At 40.9% G+C, this 21482-nt stretch overlaps 4 protein-coding genes across 11 annotated transcripts in view; all 4 read left to right on the top strand.

Moving 5' to 3' along the window:
* Dus1 (Dihydrouridine synthase 1) overlaps positions 1–11227 on the top strand; it is a 34749-nt gene extending 23522 nt beyond the window's left edge. Inside the window, exons 2-5 of the mRNA XM_064684872.1 lie at positions 9386–9809; positions 9869–10313; positions 10385–10562; positions 10621–11227. Of these exons, the coding sequence (XP_064540942.1) occupies positions 9395–9809; positions 9869–10313; positions 10385–10562; positions 10621–11094 (1512 nt within the window). The 5' untranslated portion in view covers positions 9386–9394 and the 3' untranslated portion in view covers positions 11095–11227. The remainder of the gene's footprint in view (positions 1–9385; positions 9810–9868; positions 10314–10384; positions 10563–10620) is intronic.
* A 234-nt stretch (positions 11228–11461) lies between these two features.
* On the top strand, positions 11462–12645 carry LOC135430279 (zinc finger protein 479-like). Of its 3 annotated transcripts, none has more exons than XM_064684890.1 (4): positions 11462–11883; positions 11938–12111; positions 12171–12285; positions 12358–12645. In XM_064684890.1, exons 1-3 carry the CDS (start codon positions 11696–11698, stop codon positions 12280–12282), a joined length of 474 nt encoding a protein of 157 aa, XP_064540960.1. In that variant the 5' UTR covers positions 11462–11695; the 3' UTR covers positions 12283–12285; positions 12358–12645. The 3 variants fall into 3 exon arrangements, with proteins under 3 accessions (XP_064540960.1, XP_064540959.1, XP_064540958.1); XM_064684889.1 differs by having other exon boundaries at positions 11464–11883; positions 12171–12302; positions 12343–12645; XM_064684888.1 differs by having other exon boundaries at positions 11467–11883; positions 12171–12302.
* A 468-nt stretch (positions 12646–13113) lies between these two features.
* Rpp30 (ribonuclease P protein subunit Rpp30) lies at positions 13114–14408 on the top strand. The gene is made up of 4 exons (XM_064684878.1): positions 13114–13458; positions 13526–13594; positions 13655–13929; positions 13993–14408. Exons 1-4 carry the CDS (start codon positions 13180–13182, stop codon positions 14261–14263), a joined length of 894 nt encoding a protein of 297 aa, XP_064540948.1. The 5' UTR covers positions 13114–13179; the 3' UTR covers positions 14264–14408.
* Positions 14409–14805: 397 nt separating this feature from the next.
* Positions 14806–21482, top strand: part of kis (kismet) — a 45830-nt gene continuing 39153 nt past the window's right edge. For 5 of the 6 annotated variants that reach the window (XM_064684833.1, XM_064684838.1, XM_064684834.1 and 2 more), the window contains exon 1: positions 14806–14821. The gene's annotated coding sequence lies outside the window, so the exon portion shown is untranslated. The remainder of the gene's footprint in view (positions 14822–21482) is intronic. The other variant, XM_064684839.1, reaches the window with a different exon arrangement.

Below are 21482 nucleotides of genomic sequence, written 5' to 3'. Positions count from 1 at the left end.
TCTTTTGCTAGAAGAAATAAATGCAGCTGCGAAATGCGCATTGAGTGTGCTCAGGACTTCAACACCTCCGAGCACTTAGCTCACACTTCACACAAGTCTCTCCCTCACTTCCTCTCCCTCTCACTCTCTGGCTCTGTCTCCATCTCTGTCTAGGTCTGTCTGTTCCTCCTTATGGCTTGGTAGTCAATCAGTGGATTTCACGTTCAATTTGCTTGTTGGCCTCATCAGGCATCGTTGTCTGGCCCATGCGAGCACAAATATAATTAAGTGCCAGGATAACACGGCAGCCAAACACACACACACACACACACACACACACACACACACACACACTCACACACACACACACACACACACACACATAGATGAGGAACAAGGCCTGATGCTAGCCGTGGCAGTAGCTTCATTAACGCCTCTCCTCCCCGTGGCGCTCTCCATGCCAGGTCTCAAGTTTGCGCAACGCTTGACTTTTTTATACCACGCAACCCTTCAAAATGTTTAACAAAGGGTATATCGAAACTGTGAGAGGTGTTGTGACGGGCAGAAGAAAGCATTAACAGCCCCAGAAAGAATGTAAATTCTTCTTCAGCTTGACGAGCGGAGTCGATGCAGCCCAAATTGTATAAGAACTAAAATTTTGCATATCGATAAATATCGATTGCTCCTATTCTATCTCGAAGATTTAAAGCGAAAAATCAATTTCTCTTAACTTATCTAGAAGGTCGAATGGGAAATAACGATTTGTTTTATTCTATCTCGAAGATTAAAAGAAAAAAATGGATTTATCGTTTTCTGTCTCGCTTTATCAATCTCGAAGATTAAACGAGAAATATCGATTTCTCTTATCCTGCTCCGAAGATTAAAAGAGAAATATCGATTTCTCTTATTCTATCTCCAAAAATGAACAGAGAAAAATCGATTTATCGTTTTCTATCTCGAAGATTTAAAGAGAAATATCGATGTCTTTTATTCTTTCTCAAAAATTAAAAGAGAAATATCGATTTATATATTTCTATCTACAAAATTAAATGAGAAAAAACTATATCTCTCACTCTCTCTCGAAGATTAAAACAGAAATATCAATTTATCTTTTTTTTATCTCGAAGATAAAACGAGCACATGTATGAAAATTTGTTATGTAGCTATGCGCACATTATATGCACACCCGGAATATTTAAATTTTTGAATAACTGTCCCAAAAATAAAAAAAAACTTAAGTTTTTCTCATTTGAGTGTCATCTGTAAGTCCCGAAAAATTGATAATAATCGCACAATAAATACAGAAGTTATTTAAGAATACAAATTTATATAGTGTGGAAAGTTAGGCGAATATATTTTTAAATACTAATGAATGAATTATGAACTAAGAACAGGGCATCTGGCAGTCAGTCAGTCACGAGTTTGCTGTGCTCTGGTCTTTTTTTTTTGGGCAGAACTGAAGGCTGAGCTGACAGGTGAGCAAGCATCATTAGTCCTAATGAGCTGTGTAATAAAGTTTCATCCGAAAGTGTGTGCAAGCAGAGTTGGGCTCGGGCAAGTCTGCACCAAAATAATTAATAAACCAATTTTAATTGCCGGCCGAACAGGTGACCAGGTAGTCGCAAAGATGAGGCTAAACTACAGGTATGATTTCTTAATTGGCAACGATCCTGGCCAAGTCACAGCTAGCCAGCCCCAAGTTGCCATTCAGAGCGTCGCCAAATTGTGGCCAACGTTTTGTCCTTGAGCCTTGCGCACAATGCGGCCTTTTCTTATGGTTTATTGCGTCAGCAATGCTCGCAGGATGCGCCCAGCAAACACAATGCCTGCCAGCTGGCAGTGCGCCCCGACTTTGACCTCGTTGCATAACCAAAGACAACACAACACAACTGCGCAATTGGGCATCTGCGCACTTGACAATGTCACCTGCCTTTGACAGCCTCCCGTTAACGTCATTAACCAGTTTCTTACATAAAGCCTGAGCTGACTGGCATATTGAATAACTCTTACGCAAGCCGAGTATCAAAATGTAACTGAAACTCAACTTGAAGCTCACTTAAAGAAACAATTATTTGTTATTTTGTTGGGTTCTAGTTAATCCAGATTGTATTTCATTTCTTAGAGGCTAAAAACTAATTTGAAATCTGCTTTTTCTCAGCAGGGATAATTAAGACTTCAGCTTTAGCTTAAGTTCATAAAGATACAAACTTTTGAGCCCAAATCGTTGACAATCTTAGAAACGAAACCTAAAATAAAAATTATTATTTGATGACCTCTATTTGTCTGTTTTGCTTACCTTTGTAGAGCGTATTAGAATGTTGTCATAAAAGAAGACATCTGCAAACCCATAAAGAATATATATATTCTAGATCAGCATCAACAGCCGACTTGATATGCCCATGTCCATCTGCCCGTCTGTTTTTATGCGAACTAGTCTCTCAGTTTTAAGGCTACCCTCTTGAAACATTCTACAGGTCCGTCTTTCTGTTCCAGGCAGTACATATGTCGGAACCGGCCGGATCGGACAACTATATCATATAGCAGGCATAGGAACGATCCGTCGATAAGATTAGATGTATGAAAAATGTTTTTGTTTTTCAAGATATCTTGACCCATCTCGGGATTTATTAGTTCCACTATCACCTCATATATATATATATATCAAATCTTATTAAGATCGGACGAATATATCAAATCTTATTAACATCGCACTACTATATCATATAAAAGATCAGTCGAAAAGTAGATATGACAATATATGGCAAATATTCTGTTTTCCTTCCTCCGAGCTTCGATATTTTCACATATCTGCCAAACTGAAATGTCTACAAGGGTATTAAATCTTCGCCGTACCCAATATACCCTTTCTCGTCTTTTATACTATTTATCTGTGAAAAGAAAACTATATAAACAACAAAAGCAACAATCTATTTTCAACACTTGAAACTAGTTAAGCGCTATTAAATTATGGCAAGGTTAAGATTTCTTTAACCAAAAACATTTTATATCAAAAACATTAAATTTAATGCCAAAATGCATAGAAAAGGGAATAAAAAGTATACGAATTTGTGGGCTCAATTAGGCATTGTTAATCATATATAAAGAACTTGAGTTCTGGAAATACAAACAAAAAATCTCACTTAAAGTACTAAAACGCTTGACTGAGAAAAGGTTTGTAATCGATTTAAGTGCGCGTCGGTCTTAAAATGAGAAAATAAATATTAAATAAGATAACCTTAAAAATCGAAATTAAATCGAAATCGAAAGTAAATATTAACCTAGTTAAGAGCGTAAATATACATATGTACATATATAGTATAGATAGCCACGCAAAGAAAAACAATGAAAACTCAAAAGTATAACGGTAGTTAAAGTGAAAATGAAATGGAATTTCCATGGCCATCGATGTGGCAGGACAACTTAATCCCCTTTAAGTGCGCCCCTTAATAGGTTAATCGCAATTTCCACCTGCTCGGTAAAAGTGCACCACAATGAAATAATGGACATTTACTCTACTTTTTTTGTTGTTCACTTTTTGTTTTTGTTTTTATTTTCTTTCTTTGTGGTGGCACGCAACGGGCTTAAGCTCGCACGCCAACGCCCTGACCCCGCCCCCCGCCCCCCGCCCCCCGCCCCCTACACTTGAGCAAGCACTTGAAATGTCATTGCGTTTTGCAGGCTAGCAAAAAAAAAATAGAAAAACTAGTTAAAGTTTTTCATTCCCACCTACGCCAGTTGCATTTTGTTATTGCGCTTTTGTGGAAAGCAAACAATTTTCCAGCCTGGCCCACATGGCGTATGCGTAATGTTCGCAATTCCTTTCGGGCAGAGAGTATGTGTGTGCGTGTGTGCGTGTGTGTGTGTTTGCTGGCAAAAATGAGGTCATATTTTGGCGCCGACATCGCCATCTTTGTGCCGTCTGCCAGCAATAGAAAAACCAGATACCATTTCAGACAATAAAACAGCAGCCAAAGCAGCTGCAAGCACCCAAATTGTGGCCAATCTTTGGGTAAAGGGGCGGGGTGGGGGGTGGTGGCACTTTAAGGGCCGCAATAGCATGTCAAAGACGAGCTGAAATGCCAACTGTGTGCGCTTGTATATTTTTGCTTGAAGGGATTTAACGCCTCGTTGAATGCAATTCAGTTAATTCACATTCTCTGAACATTGGCTATAATTTTTATTGAGTTACCCGCTTTACACGCTTTCCTCGCTTTCCACGAGTGCCCTTTAACCTTGGGGGCGTGGCTGTGGCTTCAAGAACAGCAGCGAACAGCAGCAGCAGTTATTTTGCTGACCCAGCCAATCCTTTGGCTGCACCAGTCTAGATACTGCGGTTTTTATGCCCTATAAGCATTTCGTTCAAAGGGTATGCCATTTTTCTCTATTTTCAATAATAATAAATTTGTTGAGCTATTAACAGAAGTTAGCAGTTGTTTCAAATTTAGCAATTCTTAGTGTTGTAAAGTTAGCTTAATAAACGTTAATGCCTATCGATAACAAATCGATAACTTAAACCATCACTAACGAGTGTAAGCTCACATTTGACTATAGCTTATCAATAGAGCTGTCAAGGCATTCGGAGTCAAACTTTACAGTTTTCTGCATGTAAAGGGTATCTTATAGTCGAGCGTACTCGTGTGTCATTTTTTTAGTCATAATAAAGTTGTTAGGCTATTAACAAAAAGTGAACAGGGGTTGGTTCAAATATAGCACAAGATTTAAATTCTTAGTGTTGTAAAGTTAAATAAATAATCGTTAGTACTCATCGATAACTAATCGATAGGTTGGAGTAGAACTATCGAACCTAAGCTCATCTTCGAAGCTTATCAACTGTCAAAGCATTCAACGTCAAATGTTACACTTTTCTGTACGTACAGGGTATCTGGTAGTCGCGCGTACTCGATTAAGGAGTCGTATATGATTATGTTATATTCACTTGCTCACCATTTGTCTGGGTCTGGACAATGGGTATGTCTTAGTCGGGCATACTCTTACATTTACTTTTTATTTAAGCTCCTTCTGATTTACCATTTAAAGACGAACACGACGCTTGTTTGCGAACCTAAAGCAACAAAAACATTTAGTTACAGGGTATATTCTAGTCGAACACGCCAGCTTTAACTAAGTTTTTCATTTGGTTTACCTTTTAATTGAACTCATTCATTTTTTTCCCTCTGCGGTTGTAAATCAAAGATTATATATGTAAGTTTCCATTGAAAATCTCTGGAGTCACTTTCGCGCTTTCGCAACACTGTCTTTTTTCTTTTTTACAGCGCCCAACACTGCTTTGCTTTCGTATTTTTATGATGATTGAAAAATTGCTTCAGCACTTGCCCATCCCTGGGCGCTGTTTATAGTTTTTTTCAAATGTTTTTTCGCTTTGCATTTTTTATGGACGAACTAGCGCTGGAAGGTGAACATTAAATAAACAGCATTGGCGCGCTGCGATTAGCCAGCGAAAGCATTTTTAAAATTGGAAAATGGACGCGTGCCAGGGTGAAAAAAAAAAGTGGAAAGGAAACTCAATTGGGTTGCAAACGACTGCACAATACTCTCTTGGCTTGGATGACTCTAAAATCCGTGTAAATCTATTTCTGCACTGGGCTATATCTGGGCTGGCGTCCGGTTATGGGCGTGGCCGATCTCTAGAGCAAATGTACTTTAGCTCTAAAAATGTGGAAGATATATATAAAAAATACATGAGCATAAATAACTCAAGCAAACAGACGAGTATTGCAGAAAGCCAATATACTCTTGATCACCTTGTGAACAGAGTATAAAAATTACTTAAAACGCAAAGGGGAAGGGGCAGGTTGAGCGGGAGGGGCAGGGGTTTTAGCTAGCTCACTGGGAATAGCCTTCAAAAACAACAGCAATTGCATGGTCTTGGATGGATGGAGAGGAAGAGAGCGGCGGCCAGGGGAGAGAGAGAGAGAAGGGGGGCAGGTGGAGCATCTATCGCTCCATGGTTGACTGCCTGCAGTCCATTTGTTATCTATATTTTCAAGTGAAAGCCCCGATTGCCGGCAAATGTGGCAAACCTTGGCACGCTCTTTACTTTTCTATATAGATATATACACTCATACACACATACATACATAGATATATTTGATATTGATTCGTCTGAATTGGTGCGGAAATTATTAATTATCTTTGTGCTGTTCGCTCTCATTCAATTTCTATGTCCGTCGAAAGCATCATTTCGAAACTTCTGTATAATAAATAAAGTTGGTTTCTGTGACTTTATCGGCGGTCTTCTAATTACTCAACAGCAAGTGCCTTTTAGTTATTGCCCAGTTATTTTTTAGTTACTTTGCGGCGACAGCAATTGCACTTGTTTCTATACTCTATAGAGAAATGTGGTTATGTTGTTTGTCAAAGTTCTTTAAATGTTTTGAGAGTTGGATTGGGTTTCCTTAGCAATTTTTTTTCTTAAAAGGTTTGATTATTATTTATATTTAAATTAAAAGTTGTTATAAATATATAATATATAAATAATAATAATGATAATGATAATGATAATGATAATGAGAATGATAATGATAATGATAATGATAATGATAATGACAATGACAATGACAATGACAATGATAATGATAATGATAATGATAATGATAATGATAATGATAATGATAATGATAATGATAATGATAATGATAATGAGAATGATAATGATAATGATAATGATAATGATAATGATAATGATAATGATAATGATAATGATAATGATAATGATAATGATAATGATAATGATAATGATAATGATAATGATAATGATAATGATAATGATAATGATAATGATAATGATAATGATAATGATAATGATAATGATAATGATAATGATAATGATAATGATAATGATAATGATAATGATAATGATAATGATAATGATAATGATAACAACAATAATAAATAATATAAATATTAATAATAACTAATTATAACAACAATAATGATCAGAATATAATTTTGGTATCTTCTGCTACTTTTCAACTCTTTTGTTTGGTGCCCCAAAAATTGTTTCATAGATTTTCATAGATTTTCATTTTCATAGAATATCGACCAATTAGGTTTACAGAATTCATTCGTATTTGTTTACCAAAACGTTCCAAATCTCTCCTATTTATCTAGGTGCCATTCGAAACCAGCGAAAGAGCATTCAATTTGGGGAAAACCTACAAGGGAATAACTTTTAGCAGCGACTGCTCCTTTTAAAACAATGTCTTACGACTTCCTACTTGCTGCAGTTGTACTAGCGCTGACTCTTTCGCTCTTAATGCGCCCCCTTTCCCCTCTCTTTCTCTCTCTTGCATTCAGGCCATGTCTGCCATTTGGAAAAGTTTTTAATTGCAAAATGCCCATTTGTGCAGCAGAGACGACGCCTGCAACGGCTGCCCCCTTTTCGCTAAATGTTGTCGTTGCCACTTGTGAAAGTTGCTTGTAATTTGGGCATAATTATGACACAGCCAACATCTGTCATGGCTGCCGCCAGTGCCACGCCCCGTTTTTTCGCAGTACTTATGCAATTTCCGTTACCAAATAAAACTTTTCACAACATTTAAAACTTTAATTACACGCACACAGACATTGGCTGCCCAAATGCCTGGCATTGTCAGCAAAAATAAATAAAATAAAATAAAAAAGGAATACTATTTAACTCGCGACAACATCTAGAAAAAGAAGAAGAAACAGTTGCTGCCTTAACATTCACGGGCTAAGCGAGCAGCCGTCAGTGATAAAATTGCATGCCATTTCCGGTCAGTAAACTTTCAATGTAAAAAGTTTTATTTGTGTGTGCATGTCGCACGGCGAATCAGATTTACAATTGAGCCAAGTTTTGCAAGTTCTCCTTGGAGTTAAACACTCTGTTGCACAGCAATAAAAACGATCTTACTTGCATTTTTAATGCACACTCTTCATTTTCGTGCTCTCTTATCCCTCCCTCTTCATATAAACTAAGAAGTTTTGTAGCAGGCTGCTTAATCTCTCCTTTTCCCTCCCTCTTCATATAAAAAAAAAGAAGTTTTGTAGCAGGCTGCTTCAGAGCAGGGTAGATTGAAGCTAAGGCGTTTGCCTGATTAACAAGAAGACCCTGGTTCGATTCCTGTAGCGCCTAAATCAGGGAAAAGCTTTTTTTCATGAGTGCTTTCATATTCATGTCTTTTTTAACTTATTTAACTAATAACGTATAAAGTATGAACACCAAAATATACCTAAAATTTTGTACTGTGTAGCTGTAACTATTTTTAAGCCGTTTAAATGAACTTTGCCGTCATGCCTGGTGATGGGTATCGATGGCAAAATTGAAAATTTCGTTAAGCTGCGTAGCTTCGAAGTGCATGCAACTCGAATAACTCAATTAGCGAGTCATTGTTGTTAGCTGCCGCTTTGTTGCAACTGGCTCGCAAACTGACTTTAAGCGCCTTTTTTTAATGCTGCTTTGCACGCGGTTCGCTCGAAAGCGAATTTATCGCGTGGAAAGTGAAAATGCATGCCGCGCTGTTCAGGGCACTGTTATACACGCACCAAAACATACAGACATAAATACACATATACATGTGTACTCGTAATTGGAGCAAACTTAAATTAATTCGTCAAAAGCGCCCACAGTTGTGGCGCATGTAAATTTATTTGGCTTTGCGCTTTGTACAACTGCCGCCGCACGGCCGCACCCTGCTCTTTTTTTTATGTTGCTAATGTGGCGCTAATTAGCTTTTACAGCAGGTGGGTTTGGTTGAAAACAAAAAAAACTCCAAGCGCTTGACAATTTGTCCATAATTGGACGGAAACAGCAAACGCGAAGGTTTTTGCAAATTCTCGCTTCAAAAGTCAGGCGAACAGTCTAATTCGCCGCAAATGACAAGGCATGCGATTTGCTTGCCACTCAAAGGATCGCTCTCGATCGATTTATCGATGCTAAATACTCGCCGCAAATGAGAACGAGTACGATTGATATCATTTATCGATGCCTGAGCAAGCGATTTATTTTTATATTTCAATGTTTTTATGTTCCGAATTGATAAATTCTCATTTTTAAGAGCCTTTTTTTTCACTAAAAACTAAAAAATGCATTACTATATTTTAAATTATGACTAACATTTTATTTGCATTTTATTTATATTAATTTAAACTAAAGATAAATCAATTATTTCTGAAGACCAATATTTAATTTGGAATTCGATAAGCATATATTGAATATTTTAAAGCAAACAAAAAAATGTTCCTTTTTTTCGAGTGATCACTGTAAAGAAAATTATTGGATATTAATTGAAACAAGTAGAGCTTGATTTTCCCAATTAGGTAACCTAGTCCTAACGTCAACTTTCCAATCAGAATCCCAAATGAATTTCGGATCTCAAGCAAAATACATTAAAATAATGTTTTTCCCATTGAATTGCAATTGCAGCAGCCGGAAATGGTAAACGAGAATCGGGAGCCCAGCAACAAGTTGTCCGGCTATGAGTTCTATCGTCGCGTGCTGGGCGCACCGCGTTATGTGGTGGCCCCCATGGTGGACCAGAGTGAGCTGGCCTGGCGCATGCTGTGCCGGCGATATGGCGCCCAGCTCTGCTACTCGCCCATGTACCATGCGAATCTGTTTGCCACCGATCTGAAGTATCGCAAGGATGCGCTGCAAACGTGTCCAGAGGATCGGCCATTGATCATACAGTTTTGCGGCAATGATCCGCAACAGATTCTGGAGGCAGCGCTCGCTGCACAGGATCACTGCGATGCCGTCGACATTAATCTGGGCTGTCCGCAGGCGATTGCCAAGCGCGGCCATTACGGCTCCTTCCTGCAGGACGAATGGGAGCTGCTGACGCAGATCGGTCTGTAACTGTAATTAATAAATAAAATAACTATAATCATAATATTTGTTGCTTTCTAGTGCGAACGCTGCACGAGAAGCTCTCCGTGCCGGTCACCTGTAAAATACGCATTTTCGAGGATCGGCAAAAGACCATTAACTATGCTAAAATGCTGGAGGATGCCGGCTGCCAGCTGCTCACCGTCCACGGACGGACGCGAGAGCAGAAAGGACCGCTAACGGGCATTGCCGATTGGAGTTACATCAAGGATGTGCGCCAGCACATCAAGATACCCATGTTTGCCAACGGCAATATATTGCGACTGGACGATGTGCATCGCTGCCTGGATGCCACGGGCGTTGATGGCATTATGACCGCCGAGGGTAATCTACATAATCCGGCCATCTTTCGGGGCATCGCGCCGCCTGTGTGGCAAATGGCCAATGAGTACTTGGAATTCGTTGATCTTTATCCCTGTCCCACCTCCTATATACGCGGCCATCTCTTCAAGCTGTTCCATCACATGTAAGTTAAAGCAGGCATTGCCCTTTTCCCGCCTGGCAACAGGTGTATCCTCAATGTAATCTCTCTTGCAGCATGAATATACGCTCGAATGCGCAGCTGCGGGAACAGCTGGCGACGGCCAATCAACTGACCCAATTCCACAGCGTTGTGGCCAAGGTGCAGGCGAAATACGAGCCATATCACACGGCAGCCGCAGCCTACGAGCCGGAAGAGATGGAGCTGAATGTCAGCGCCGGAGCTGCAGAGGAGGTAAGCGATAAATAATACAAATACTCTCAAAGTCATCTCTAACCTTGCGTCTCGGCAGTTGCCCATGCTGCAGCCGTGGCTGTGCCAGCCCTATATACGCGCGTCGCCCGAATCGCATCGCCAGAAGATCGCCGAGAAGCAGCGCGAGGCCATCGATCCGAATCGCGCCAAGCGCCAGTACTTTGACAATGCCGGAAACGAGATATCCCGGAAACGGATGAAAAAGCTGCGCCGTCGCCAGCGGAGGCCGAACAAGACGGAGGCACAGATCCAGCTGCGTCACGAACGACATCTCGAGTATTGTGAGCAGTGCGCCAATCCTCTGGGCTCCAAATGCGAGTTCCGGCTGTGCCGCATCTGCTGTCGGGACAAGTGCTATGCCGAGGACTGCGACTGTCCCGGACATGGCATACTCATCAAGTCGCGGCGGGCCAAGGCCAAGCAGTTCGAGGCCCATTCCAGGCAAGAGAACAACAACGATCCTCTTTCCCCTGTTCCAATCGCAATACCTGAAAGTGAAAATGTTTCTTGATACATGGGAATTGGGATCTTAGCGAATTTGTACCGTCTAATTTAGGAAATTGCTTGCATTCTTGTTCCTATTCCTTTCTGTGCAAATAAAAAAACACAAAACCTTATTAGTCCATGCTGGACAAATTAATTAATCATGGAGCGATACACAGACAAAACAGCATATATGTATGTACTTATCATACCATTTTTAGCTATTTCCCTGGCTACAGGGTATTAAAAGTATTTCGATTACATATCGAATTGGCGCTCTGTTAATTAAATGCACTGTTACCCAAGCATACGATAGTATTTGACATCGGTTCAGTTGAACAAGGTTCAGTTCATGAGAAAAAACTGGTTCCGTTCGCAAATTGATGTTCACTTGACGGACATTTGCTTGCAAAACGTCGAGAGAAAATAACAAACATATTTATTAAAAATAAACATTATTTACGGCTAGTGCAGCGCAAAAATACGCGAACTAAAGCCAGCTGCTGAGCGTAATTGACGCACACGCATAAAAAGTGTAGAAAAAACTAGTTTTTACGTGGCGTCTCGAGTATTGTTCAGCACTGCGAAATTAAATAAATAGGTCAGAAAATAATTAAAATCGGATTAAAATGGATGTAAACAAGGGTTTCAAGTGCGAGGAGCCGGGCTGTGGCAAGGCGTTCTGGTATAAAGCAGCACTAAAGCGTCACCTGAACACGCACAAGGAGAACGATCCAGATGCTCCGACTGTCACCTGGGGCTGCAGCGAGTGCACCAAGATGTTCGCGACCATCGAATCCTTGCGGCGACACTATAGGTAGGTCGAGAATTTTCTCTAAAGGCCCACATGCTAACGAACATCAATTTGCAGAACGGCCCACGGGTCGGTGTATGTGTATCCCTGCGAGTTCGAAGGCTGCACCCAAATGTTTCAACGCAAGGATAATCTCACCCGGCATGCGGCCTCGCATGCGGACAACAAGCATTGTTGCGACATTTGTGGCAAGTCCTTTGCCAGAAAGGACGCCATGACACGGCATAAAACGTGAGAAGGAGACACTTTTGACTGTAGCATATCCCGTTAACAAATATCCCCCACAACAGCATCCACGCCCGACAGCCCCAGGCAGCGAACATATCGGATAGTCGTTCCCCATCCAGCTCGAATCCCGCCTCCCTACAAGTGCATCGACGATCTGTGGGCGCCAAAGTCTGAAAGGCACAATAGACCAAAGGGTGAGTGGGTCAAATTGCAGCAGGATTCATATTAACGCAGAACTTACGCCCACAGCGAACGTTTGACTGTGAAAAGCATGTACAGCTCATACTCTGGGTTGGCAACACACCCGGAGAAGGAGCGCAGGAGTTACAATATGAGGAATTACCTATATATACATAACAAAGTTGAATATGAGGTTGGGAGCATATCCAAACAATTAACCATCAGATAGGAGCGGTTCAATATATTCATATAAAATGTATTAACGGTTGAAGAAAACCGAACGTGTTCTAATGTTAAGTTCAAACATGAATTCATACTTAATAATATTCAATTAAATTATATGTAAATATTATTCTATTTGTCCAGACTGACGGACGGACGGGTTGAACATTTAAGTTTAGAAAGTTCATTCGGATAAAAAATTCGTTAGTTTTTCAACCCAATTAAGTTTAAGTTGAATGATATTTATGCAGATTATCCAAACTTAGCGGCAGACTAAAATAAATAAATATATTGAATATTAAACTATACCTTTAGCAAAATATTTATGATTTTAATGCTTCGAGCCGTTTGATCACACAATTAATTGAACTAAAAGAACGAAACCAAGTTCCTGATATCGTTCATTAAGTTGCGATTAGTGATCGTGTGAACAAATGTACTTGTCGCTGTAAACATTTCGGATGCACAAAATAGTTACTTAAAAAAATTAATAAAATACATCCAGAAAAATACAAAATAAATACTATAGTTAAAAGTGCTTTTCATTTGATTGATTTTGCTTATTTGAGTTGAGCGGCAATAAAGTTTAGTTGACAATCGTTCAATCGATAACTTTTGGGGAGCAACTCTGAGCCAACGCACGTTTTGCGGCTTCCAATTAAAACCAAAATGGAACAAACAAAAAGATTCTATGATTTTTGCATACCATATAACAAGGATGACAAAATAATGCGGGCTATATTAAACGAATTGGTTGAGCTGGGCTATAAGACGATAGCAATTGACCAGAGCTTCGATCACAGCAAAAAGGAGGCCGGCAAACGTGGCTCTGAAGTGTTTCCGGAGCCGCACGGAATTGACCATTTGCGCAAGGAGTTTGCGGATAAGATAAGGATATTGCAGCGCATAACTATACTGTACGTAGACGCAAATGTGGCACATGCAATGGTAATGCAGTAAACGCGATTGACAAGTGCGCGCAAAACTAACTCAAATAATTGCATCTCTGACTTAGAGCGTTTCCCTGAATCTGCGCAAGTTTAATCTAATCGCTGGACAGCCCAAAACGGACGCAGCCTTAACGGTAAGTGGTGGTGGCTCTAACAAGAATCTCTATTAACTTCCGGACACACATTCCTTACAGCACTGCTGCACCTCATTCAATGGCGATATCATCACATTCGATCCGGCTGCCGGCTCCCGATTGCTGGTCCAGCGCAAACCCTACCTCATTGCGGTGCGACGCGGCATCTACTTTGAGCTGAAATATGCACCGGCCATTGCGGACTCTAACAATCGGAAGGACATGATAAAGGTGGCCCAAAATTATTGCACCAAAGGCAAGTCGAGGAACATCATCTTTAGCAGCGGTGCTGCTCATGAATTCCAGCTGCGCGGGCCATACGATGTGGCAAACCTGTAAGAACTGAAAGGATGTATATAACTTATGTATAGATTTTCTATAGTGCATTCTTTTTGCAGTGCATTTATATTTGGACTTTCGGAGGATCAGGGCAAAAATGCTATCGATCGTTCTTGCCGTCAGCTGTTTTTACGTGCCGAATCGCGGCGTCTGGGCAAAACGATTATGTTTGTCAAAGGCGAAGGGCCAATTGTATTTTCAGACAGTTCTGATGACAATCGAAGCGAGGAAGAGAAAGATGACGAAATGGATGCTTTAGTTACGGAAGCACCAACCGAAGAGGACGAACGGGAAAATAGTCAAGCCAATAAAAGACTGAAAGTAGCGTAGCATTCAATTAGCTCAGCGCTATTGTTAATCATTTAATAAGCAAACTGTTTGTGTAAACAATATGTCGGCTATTATAGTTGCAAGCGTGATAGTTCTACGTCATGAACATGAAAAAACATTTTAAATTAAGAACATTGTCCATCAATATTTCAAATTTTTTAATTAAATCGCGCCTGGTAACACAGTGCAGGGCGCACATTTTAAACGGCAGCCCTCGTATCGATTGTATGCTATCGAAACTAAAGATCAGTTACATTGTATTTATGTCCAGGGCTTTCAGTGGTTCTCACATGTTATTTAAAATGTGACACTAAATAAAAATATTAAATTAAAACAATTTATGGTTGCAACTTTTGATATTCACACAACAATTCTCTATAAGTAGCACGTATTTGTTCATCAAGTATTAAAAATAAGAAATCGTTACTTTAAAAATACTTAAGGCAAGTAACTGGTTAGCACATATCGATCATCCCTAATCGCTGCTAAACAAAATGGAGGTCTTTGATGTGGTGCGTACATGTCTGACAAAGTGCTGCTAAAAATTTGCGTAAAACGGTAAAAATAAATTGATTAATTAATTAAATGTAACAACAAAATGCAAATAAAGTTGCCGGCAACAATTTGCGCTAAAAACCAAACGAGTATTGAGCGTATTTCAAATGTTATATGATTTTCCAAACTACGAAACGAAAACCAGACACTCGAACGAAGAAAAAAATGTGAAAGAAGTAGAGAGCGAGAGTACAAGACGACGGCGACAACGACAACCAAACGACGAGAAAAACGGCAAAAGAAATATGTATTTCGCGAGACGACGACCGCAGCGGCAGCAGCAGCCGCAGTCAACGTTCAATTGTTTTTTCCGAATTATGGCCAAGTGCATGTGTATAAATGTAATGTGTGGTGTGTGTTTGTGTGCGTGTGAGTGTTAATTAATTGGCATAGTTAGACAAAAATAAAAAATTATAAATCACAGTATACGAATATATGTAAATAAGAGCGTGAATTAAAATGCGTTCGCAATGAAGTCGCTTCTTCAACGCATTTTACACTTTTTCGTTACCTTTTGTATAATTAAAAATGGACCTCGCTGTCTGTCGATGTGTGAGTTTTGTGCAGTTGTCTGTATATCTGTGCATGTGTGTGACGGTGATGCTCGATTTTCGCTTGATGATGATGTTTGATTATAATAATGATTATTGCCTCCCTGACTTTTTGTCTTTTTGTGCTTGTGTGAGTGTGTGTTTCGAATACGTTTTCGTTTGCGTTACTTCGGCAGCTAAATAATTTGTGAGGGAGGCGGTGACTGTGTTTAGATTTATTTCATTTTTTGAATATTTCTATACTCTTGCTTTTTACTTTTGGTTAAAAAAAAAAATGGCAAATTACCATTGCCATTTGTCATATTGTTGCCGCTGCACCTCTGCCGCGGGGCAGAGCAACAGCAGCAAACGGCGCCTTGTCAATGATTTTCGCCCATTTTCAGTTATTTGGTGGGGTCTTTGCATGTGCGTGTGTGTAAGTGTGACTGCAATAAAATGTCTTACATTTGCTTGTGTATATATTGTAATTATTCGCCGTGGCGAGTTCGCCATTTATATTTTCATTTCTTTGTGCCCGCTGCTTCTTGCTACATTTGTTTTTGTATCTTATTTTTTGTATTTGGTGAGTGGCGTGTGTCCCGCGTTGATTTTGCAATGTTCGAAAGAAGGAAGAAAAAAAACAGTTTTTCGCAGCCAGCATATATTTAGTGTGTATGTATTAGTCTCTCGCTGCAGCAGCGTTGCCACACAATCGCATGCAGATGCACACACCTGTGCAAATGTGCTGCTCGTCGTTTTCGTGTCGCATGTAGTTCGGCTGCTGCGCGCCCCCGCTGCGTTCATTTGCGTGTAATTTTTTTTTGGGCTCTATTCATATTTCGTGCGTTGTGTGAGTGCGTACCTCGTGTGTGTATTTTCAGTGATTTACGCGTTCGCACAATCTCAGTGCAAACAGACAACATCTGCATGCAACGGTATCCATTTAGCGCAAGTGTGTGTGTGTGCGTGTGTGTGTGTCGCGGCAATGACAGCGCAGAATTGCTATTGTTGTTGCACTGGACTTTAACATAGCGCTTGCATTGTCTTTTCTTCATTTGATTTGTCTCATCTCTGTCGCTGGCTGTCATATGTCTACCTCCTTTGCACACACACACGCACACTTATACATAGGCGACCAACAGCAGCCACACGTTTTTCTAGCCGGGGCACTCGCTGTTTATGTCCGCGCTCTCTCGCATTAAGCGCAATTGATGAGAGCGTACATTTTCATGCGCTCGCCGTCGCTGCCGCTGCTCTCGGCGCCATCAACGACTACCAGTGTTGCCAATTCCGCTAATTTAACATCAAATCTGGCTCTTAAAAGTGCAATGAGAAACAATTATGAAAATAGCGGGAAACGGCGACTCCGCAGATTTCGTTTAACGTGTTTTTATTTTATCCGCTATATTTAATAGCAGTAAAAATTCTAAAATAAGATTCATATAATAACCCAATCTTGACTTCTCTTAATTAAATATCAATACCCAAATAATTTTCGGCTTATCTTAATTAGTATATACAGGTCTTTAGATAGATGATCAAATGCTTATTTCGTTTAGCTTTTTGTTATAATTAAAAATTAGCTTTTTTTAAACAAATTTCCCCCTAAAACTAGCTTTATTTTGTTTTTGGATTCTGAAAAGTTGGCAACACTGATGACAGCAGCCGTCGCAGTCTCGTCGTCTGCGGCGGCTGTAACAATTTTTTTCATGACTTCTTTTTGGCTGCTTCTGCCGTTGCCCCTTCGCTGCCACGGCTGCTTTTCCTTTTCCAATTACACAAACGTTTTCACGTCTGCTTCATACGTACGTATGTTTTTTTTTTTCAACAATATCTATTGATTTCTTTGTTTGGCTCTGGCAACGGTGACAGACCGCCGGCCCCAATAGCCGAGTGCTGCGCGTATATCATGTTTAATTGTAATTATCGCGCGTGAGTGTGTGTGTGTGTGAGCTATTTGCTCAAGTCGCAGCAGCGGGAAGAAGAAGCAGCAGCAATGGGCAGCCTCAGTCGTTGCGCTTTTGTAGTTTTCGCTCCGTTTCTGTTACTACTTCTGCTATTGCCGTTTTTTTTTCCTTCTTTTTCTGCCTCATAGGCGTTTCGTTTTATTGTTGTTGCTGCAATTGTGCTACAATTATTATTTCGCATGTGTTGCTTCGTGTATCTACACTCGAATTAGCATTGTTGTTCTTGTTGTTGCCATTCGCATTCGCCATCCGTCATCCGTCATTGTTCGTCATCATTCACATTTCAAAGTTGTCGATGTCGCGCTGTTGCCGTCGTAAAAGGCAAATGGCGCTGCATACATAACTATCGATAGGTTCGTCGCTCTGTCAATCGGGCAAAATAATATATACATATATAAAGCAAAGTCAGAAGCGAATGCATAATCAGAAAAAAATTCAATTTGTACTACAAGCAATAAACACGCAAAAAGTCCAACGGATTAGCAGCCCCAAAGCAAAGAGAGGTGAGTGGAAGAGCAAATATATTTATATATATCTATATATGTAAGTAAGTAGTCGATGCCTTAGTATGAGTTCTTTTTTTTGTAGTTAATTAAGTTGGGCACGGTAATGAAATTTCAAATGCGAATGCTATGCACAGACGAAACGTGAAATTTCGAGAAATTTACAACAATGGCAAGGCAGAAAATGCTTTTTAGAAATAATTATGTATCTTTAACCAAAAGCAGATACACACAAGCACACGCATACACACGAGCAAACACAAAGCAGCGCGCTGCCAGCAGTCAGTCACTCAGCCAGCAAATAAAAATGAACGAGCGCACACATACACATACATACACACACACACACAAATGAATTGAGCGAAAAACGAACTCACACATACACACAAACCCGAAATAATTTCAATCAACTCTTTGCTTGGACGGCCGACAAAAAGAAATATAGTAAAAAATAAAATAAACGTCACACGCGCCCCCAAACAACGTGTCGTCCGCCCGCAACTACAACAACAACATTAACAGCAGCATACGACTCTTGCATCTGAGAGAGTGAGAGGGAGACATAAAAAATACAGAGAGAGAGAGTAAAAGAAGAGAGCGGGCAGAGGCCGGCCAGGCATTTGAGTTTTGGGTATTTTTTGTTTTTTGTCAGGGTGTTGGTGGAGCTGCGGCGAAAAATTAAAGTAATAACACTACAACGCGCTTTACGTGACGTGCAAATGAGAACGACGAAGATGATGACGGCGAGTCACTTGGACTGTGGCGACAACAGCAAAACTGAAGCAAACAATTCATCGAATCGCGGCAAGAAGAGCGCAGCGACACACACACACATACAATGACAGCGACACTTATGCATGACCGGTCGTCGTTCGCGAGAGCCAAGCGGCAAATGGAGAGCGCGAATGGATGGATGAAAATCAGCAGCAGCAGTAGTAGGCAGGCAGGCAAGCGGCAATCCAAAGCCAAAGCATATCATCCATCCAAAACCGAATCAAAACCGACCAAACAACAAGCAAAAACATATGAACGACGACGACCCCAACGCACCAACACACATACACACACTCATTCGCAGGCAAATACACACGCAGCCCATGCCCATGACAGAGCACAGATACGAAAACACAGACACACACATAAGCGCGCGTACTTAAACGATATGCGAATGCGAATAAAATAGCAACACCAACAACAACAAGAGCAAACAACATACCAACGGCAACGTCAGCCGCCGCAGCAGGGCAACTATGCGGCGAATTTGCACGAATCATGCGAATCTCCAATACACATACACACACCAATACATACATTCATACACCCATACACATGCATATTTAATACGTGTTTTGTACTTGTCGCCGTCTTCGTCATCAGCGCTGTCGCTGGCCATTCTCGCCATCATGGCTGCTGCTACACACGCTTTTGTTGTATCTACGCGAGGCGTTCGTATATTTCACAGTCGGTCGCAGGCCTTTTGCCAGATTTCGCTTTTCAACCCCCCCTCCCGTCTCTATCATCAACAGCACCACCCAACTTATCAAACTAACAAGCGTCCACAAAAAACAACAACAGCAACAATTTCTTCTGCCAACTCCAAAAGTAATCGTCTCGTCTATTGTGCCCTGCTTTTCGTTCAGTTCATTCGCATTTTTGTTTTGACTGCTCTTGTCAACTGGCCGTCTCTTTTCAACGCTCTTTCTATACGAAAGACGCCGCAGTCTGACGTTCAGTCGCCGCTGTCGTCGTCGTTGTCGTCGCCTCCAACATTGCCGGCCATCTGTCTAATATGACGCTGGCGCCTCAGTTGGCGTCGCTGCTTGGCTCGCTCAGTCTCTGCCGCCAAAGGCCGGCACACGTTGTTGCTGTTGCTCCAAACCCACCGCACATCCCGCACGTTGTTCGGTCTGTGCTATCGGCTGTGTGGCAGCACGTGATATGCTCGCTTTGCTTTTGTAAATTCGCTTTTGACTGGCTCTTTAGCGCACGCTACGCTTTTGCCAGACGTTTTTGTTGTTGTTTTTTTTTTCACTTGTTGGGCTGTTTTTTCTTTTCCTTCTTTGTTTTCTTCTTTTTACTCGCCGCTGTTACTGCTCGCTCTCTCTCTCTCTCTCTCTCTTACCCAGCCGGCGCTGAGCTCTCACGCTCTCGTTCGTTGGCTCTCGCTCTCGTTCGGGCTCTCTCGGTTCATATCGCTCTCGCACAGCAGCGGCTTGCTGTGTGTTTGCAAGTTTGTTTCAGCTCGGATGTATTTGTTGTTGTTATTGCATACACAATGGCACTATCCGGTTTAGGTCCAGGTGCAAATTTTATACAACAGTTTAACTCGATAATCGGGTCAGGCTATGGCCATTTGTTCTACACGTTTTTTTTTTTTGTATTTCGGCAATTCTAGCGGGAAACATGGCGTCAATTTTTGGTTTTTCTTGTTCTATTGTCGGTTTTACTTGCCTTTCAAGTAATTGCAACGTCAGCATTGAGCAGCGTTGCCACCCAATTGTTGGGGGCCCAGGGACGTCATAAATGCACCGTTACACATTCAAAGCTGCGACGTGTTGTAATTTATGTTGCTGTATTTGCTGTTCTTTGACTCAACCGAAATAGAAAAAACTGTGTGTGGCTGTTACTTTACCTATTTTATTACCATTTCTTATGTGTTTGCTTGTGTGTGTGTGTTTGTTTGTTTGTTTGTGTGTGCAGCACCCATCATCTGCCTCTGGCTGACTGGCTGCTGTTGCTTTTCTTACAAAAACCAACTGTACTTTTTAGTTACTGTTAGTGCCCGGCGCACCCGGCGTACACACCAAAAGCCACTTGACTACTTGACTTGATTGCCATTAGAGAGCAATATGTACATACATATGTATGTATGTAGATGCGCACTTCTTTCCATTCTGCTGGAGTGACACAACACTCCATTCCACACATTCCATTCTCATACCATTATTATTTATTGTGGGTCAAATGTTGGTTACATTTCAAAACACGAATGCCGCAAGCCCAGTGCTAAAGCAAAGCTCAACTCTCCAAAAGACGCGCGCGCGGAGTAAATTTAAAAAAAAATTGCTTTTTTTTTTTTTTTGTTGACAAGGTGAATGAACTTTTGTTGCTTGTGCTCTCACATTGTTGTTGCGGCTGTTGCAAAATGTTTAATCATATTCCGCTTTTTATTGTTAGTAGTTACTGTATTGGGCGTTTGTTGTTGTTTGAAGTTTCTTCAATTGCTGCTTATGCTTTGAGCTACTGTTTCTAACAGTGATCGGCTGTTTGTGTGTCAATTTGCATGAAATTGGCAGCGCTGCGCTTTGTTTATCGATAACAAAACAAAAGCACAAGCACAATTGATAATCGATGCTTCAGGCGCCCAATTTGAGCAGTTGGAAAACTGTTGGGCAACACTCGAAGAAAATGAACTGTCCCATAAAATTGTTGTTGCCTCGCAATAAAATAAAGCAGAGAGACGAAGCTAATGCTGCCTGCCTGCCTGCCCAGCCTGCAAAAGCCAACAACAAGCGCGTCGCGTCGCGGCGCGGCTGCGTCGGGTCAGCAGCGACGTTTGTCGTCACCAAGTTGGACACACAGAAATTTGCTTGTCTATTATCACCTTTAATCGATTTTTCGCTTATTTAAAACAAAAGTACAGTTGTGCGCGCATAGCCAATTC

Source organism: Drosophila montana, unplaced genomic scaffold (genome assembly GCF_035044405.1).
Source record: "Drosophila montana isolate Dmon_TW-CO22-7 unplaced genomic scaffold, ASM3504440v1 contig_2_1, whole genome shotgun sequence".
Taxonomy (NCBI): domain Eukaryota; kingdom Metazoa; phylum Arthropoda; class Insecta; order Diptera; family Drosophilidae; genus Drosophila; species Drosophila montana.
This window is presented reverse-complemented; position numbering and strand designations above follow the sequence as displayed.